The sequence below is a fragment of the Eriocheir sinensis genome, unplaced genomic scaffold (genome assembly GCF_024679095.1).
Source record: "Eriocheir sinensis breed Jianghai 21 unplaced genomic scaffold, ASM2467909v1 Scaffold401, whole genome shotgun sequence".
Classification (NCBI taxonomy): domain Eukaryota; kingdom Metazoa; phylum Arthropoda; class Malacostraca; order Decapoda; family Varunidae; genus Eriocheir; species Eriocheir sinensis.
The window spans coordinates 169896-173950 of record NW_026111723.1 but is presented as its reverse complement, the minus strand read 5'-3'; the positions used below and the strand labels follow the sequence as shown (position 1 = coordinate 173950).

The window sequence follows — 4055 nt, the reverse complement described above, 5'->3', positions numbered from 1 at the left end:
TCAGTTACTTTATTGTAGAAGGATAAGAGATTGGTGAGGCATAACCTACCCTTCATGAGCCCATGGTAAAAGTTGTGTATAAAGCTGTCTCTCTAGATGATCCCGAATGCTACTGGCTTTTATCGACTCCAGCATCTTGCCTACAACAGATGTTTAACTAATTGGCCGATACTTAAAAGTAGCTGAACTGTCTCCCTTTTTGAAAATCGGCGTCACATTAGCTACTTTCCTTAGGTTGGACACATAAATAGAATTTATTATCTTAAAAATATCGTATTTTAGCGTACTTAAGATCATTGTTTTCTTTCCTAAGTGTTCGCTGAGGTATATGCTGCCCCTGCCCTTCCATTATTACTCTAACTTAATTATTGTTGGTTATTTCTAGTGGGCTCTCATGGAGATCGGATTCCAGTACACGGTTATGGCTCTTATTTAACACTAAGGCTTCCCAGTTTACTCCCTCAAAGTGTTTTGCAAGGTGTGTGTGTCTCGCGTCGTCTGGTATTTATTCAGTTTTACGTTTGATACGTGATGAGTAAACTCTTTCACGAGCCATTAGTGGGGCGCGACCCATACTTTTCCAGTCGTCCGTGCTTGAAAAGGATGATTTATACGTTTGTGTGTGTGTGTGTGTGTGTGTGTGTGTGTGTGTGTGTGTGTGTGTGTGTGTGTGTCGGATAGGTTAAGGAGTTGCGGCCTATGCAATGTTAACTCCAGTCTACGCACACCAACCCAGGCGGCCGCGCCACCAACCGAGGTTAGGTGCTGGATCGCAACACCTATATTTATTATAGTCATGAACAAAAGGAGCCATGGCTTTCCAACACAGCACCCGACTCGTGAAGTTGACGCAGGAGCGCATCAACACGCTGGTGGCCGGGCACAAGCAGGTGCTGGGGCGCGGCGCCACGTGCACGGTGTACCTGGTGGAGGTGGAGGGCGAGCTGTGCTGCCTCAAGTTGGCCAGGGACCGCCGCCTCGCTGCCATGTTCCACCAGGAGTTTGACGTCCTGCTGGACCTGGACGGCGCGGCGGGGGCACCCAAGGCCTTGGGCACCAGCCTCGGCTTCCCCGCCATGCTTACCACTTTCCGCGGCCACAACACCTTCTGCGACCTGCCCCGCCTCGCTCGCTGCGAGACTGACAGGCTGGCGGCCTTCTTGGCCCTTGCTCGCAGCGTGAAGCAGCTCCACGCCCGCGGCTACGCCCACAACGACATCAAGGAAAACAACGTGGCGGTGTGCCGGGGCGCCGACGGCCGCCTGCAGGTGTCGCTCATCGACTACGGCGCGGCCCAGAGGCTGGGCACAAGGGTTGGCTTTGTGGGCGCGAGCACACGGCGCACGCCCTGGCTGGCCCCGGAGCTGCTGGTCGGCGGCCGCTGCTCACGCGCCGGGGACGTCTTCTCCCTCGGCTACGTCCTCAGCAACATCCTGGACACCTGCCACAGGTACTACCCCGCCCTGGACGTGCTAGCCGAGGCCGTCATGGCCGCAAACCCTGCACGGCGACCCTCGCTCAAGAAGATCATCAAGACAGTTAACAAGTTCACGGGCCAACGGTACGAGGCGGCGAGGCGGGAAACCTTCATCCGGCGAGTTCGCAAAGCCTTCTCCTGCCTCTTCCCGCGCCGCCGCCGTTATTAAGGAGACACAGGATCCAACGGAGGAAGGTTTTACTAAGGAGTCAAGTTGTTCCCTCAAGGCTGCGACATCTTCTTTCTTTTTCCTTAACTATTTCCACCACATGTATCAATACATTCTTTTACTTTCTTGCTACTTTCATATCAACACTTTTCGCATACCTTGCCATCCTTCCAAACACCTACAAACCATATGGACATCCTCCAACCCTACGGTTTCTACACCTATTTAACTTTTTTTCCCTTGTTAAAGTATTTACTGTATCGCTGTTTTCATATCAACACTTTTTTCCCATACTTTATATAATCATTTTAGACAGTTTTTTTTCTTCATTAGCTTGATATTACCCAAGACCTTTCTGATGTTACGTCACTTTCTTTCATTTCATTTACTCATATTTATTTATCTACGGATACAATCAAAGCAAAAACACGGCCAATCAAAAGTATTGCTTATTTTTTCAGTAACCAAGTATTGTTTATTTTTCAGTGTGTGTGTGTGTGTGTGTGTGTGTGTGTGTGTGTGTGTGTGTGTGTGTGTCGTTTGGGTTGCCCGTCTGTCAGCAATTATGTCTGTCTGTCGCTCCTCCCTGTGACCTCGATTGACAGGAACGCGTTTTCAATCACACGTGGCGGCCAGCACGAGGCTTCATCTTGAGAAACAATCGAAGGGAAGGACCTGTGTGTTACCTGAGAGACAAAAATAGATAGATATGGAGATAGAAAGATATATAGAAAGTTAGAAAGAGAAACGTAGTTGAGAGAGAGAGAGAGAGAGAGAGAGAGAGAGAGAGAGAGAGAGAGAGAGAGAGAGAGAGAGAGAGAGAGAGAGAGAGAGAGAGAGAGAGAGAGAGAGAGAGAGAGAGAGAGAGAGAGAGAGAGAGAGAGAGAGAGAGAGAGAGAGAGAGAGAGAGAGAGAGAGAGAGAGAGAGAGAGAGAGAGAGAGAGAGAGAGAGAGAGAGAGAGAGAGAGAGAGAGAGAGAGAGAGAGAGAGAGAGAGAGAGAGAGAGAGAGAGAGAGAGAGTATTATTAATGGAGAGAATTGTGAGAGTAAGTATTAGCCTTTAGAAGGGAGGAATAGACAATAATCTGTACAAAAACAGATCTTTACCAGCTGCGTGTGAATCATCAACAACACAGACGGCACACACACACACACACACACACACACACACACACACACACACACACACACACACTCCGTTGAGCAAATGGTTAGAGCGCTGCGCTGCCAGGCTTCACAGCCTGACAGGGCGGCGGTTCGAACCCTCTTAGGCCGGATTCTTTCCGTTGACTAGGAGTGGTTACTGTCCCCCCTTGAGCAAGGGGGATGGGCTGTGTGGTGTGTGAGGTCCTGGTAATACCCATATATCGATTATAAAGAGCGCTTGGTAAAATACACTTAAAATAACGTAAATTTGGATAAAATATATATACAAAATATACATTAAATAATTTAAATATGTATAAAAAAAATATATACAAAATAAGCAGAATTATGTTAAATCGTATCAAAATTAATAAACAGAATATCAATAAAATAATGTAAATATGAAAGAAAATAAAGATGCAAAAACCCATATCATAACGCATATTTGTATAAAAATATATATACAAAAATACATATAAAATAATTAAATTTGTATTAAAATAAATATACAAAATGCACATACAATGAAGAAACTTTGTATTGAAATAGATATGCAAAATACACATAAATAATGTAAATTTGTATTATAATATATATATGAATACACATAAAATAGAGTAAATTTCTATGAAAATATATATTCAAAATACATATAAAATTATGTAAATAAGTAAAAATATATATATATATATATATATATATATATATATATATATATATATATATATATATATGTATATGTATATATATGTATGTATATATATATATATATATATATATATATATATATATATATATATATATATATATATCAAATACACCTAAAATAATGAAAATTTGTATATTAATTTTAATACAAATTTAATTATTCTGTGTATTTTTGTATATGTAATTTTATAAAAATATGCTTTATTTTATGGGTATTTTGCATCTTTATTTTCAAACAAATTTACATTATTTTATTGATATCCGGTGTATTTATTTTAATACGATTTTACATTATTCTATGTATATTTTGTATATATATTTTATACAAATGTACGTTATTTTATGTGAATTTGTTTTCATTTCATACAAATTTACATTATCTTATGTGTATTTTGTACATGTATTTAAATACAAATTTAACTAATTATATGTGTATTTTGTATATCTATTTTCATAGAAATTGAAATTAATTTTGTGTATTTTTGTATATATTTTTATACAAATTTTCGTAATTTTATGTGTATTTTGTATATTTATTTTCCTACAAATATACGT

At 40.7% G+C, this 4055-nt stretch overlaps 1 protein-coding gene across 1 annotated transcript; it reads left to right on the top strand.

The window, feature by feature from the left end:
• Window positions 1-812: 812 nt before the first annotated feature.
• On the top strand, window positions 813-1646 carry LOC126992117 (serine/threonine-protein kinase PknJ-like). Its single transcript, XM_050850786.1, has 2 exons — window positions 813-890; window positions 960-1646. The coding sequence occupies exons 1-2, from the start codon at window positions 813-815 to the stop codon at window positions 1644-1646; spliced, it is 765 nt and encodes a 254-aa protein (XP_050706743.1).
• Window positions 1647-4055: the final 2409 nt, after the last annotated feature.

Bases quoted from the DNA above. Each gene is read 5' to 3' on its own strand.
- LOC126992117 (XM_050850786.1), top strand. From the start codon at position 813: ATGGCTTTCCAACACAGCACCCGACTCGTGAAGTTGACGCAGGAGCGC. The intron at 891-959 runs GTGCTGGGGCGC...TGCTGCCTCAAG, and splicing joins TGGTGGCCGGGCACAAGCAG to TTGGCCAGGGACCGCCGCCT.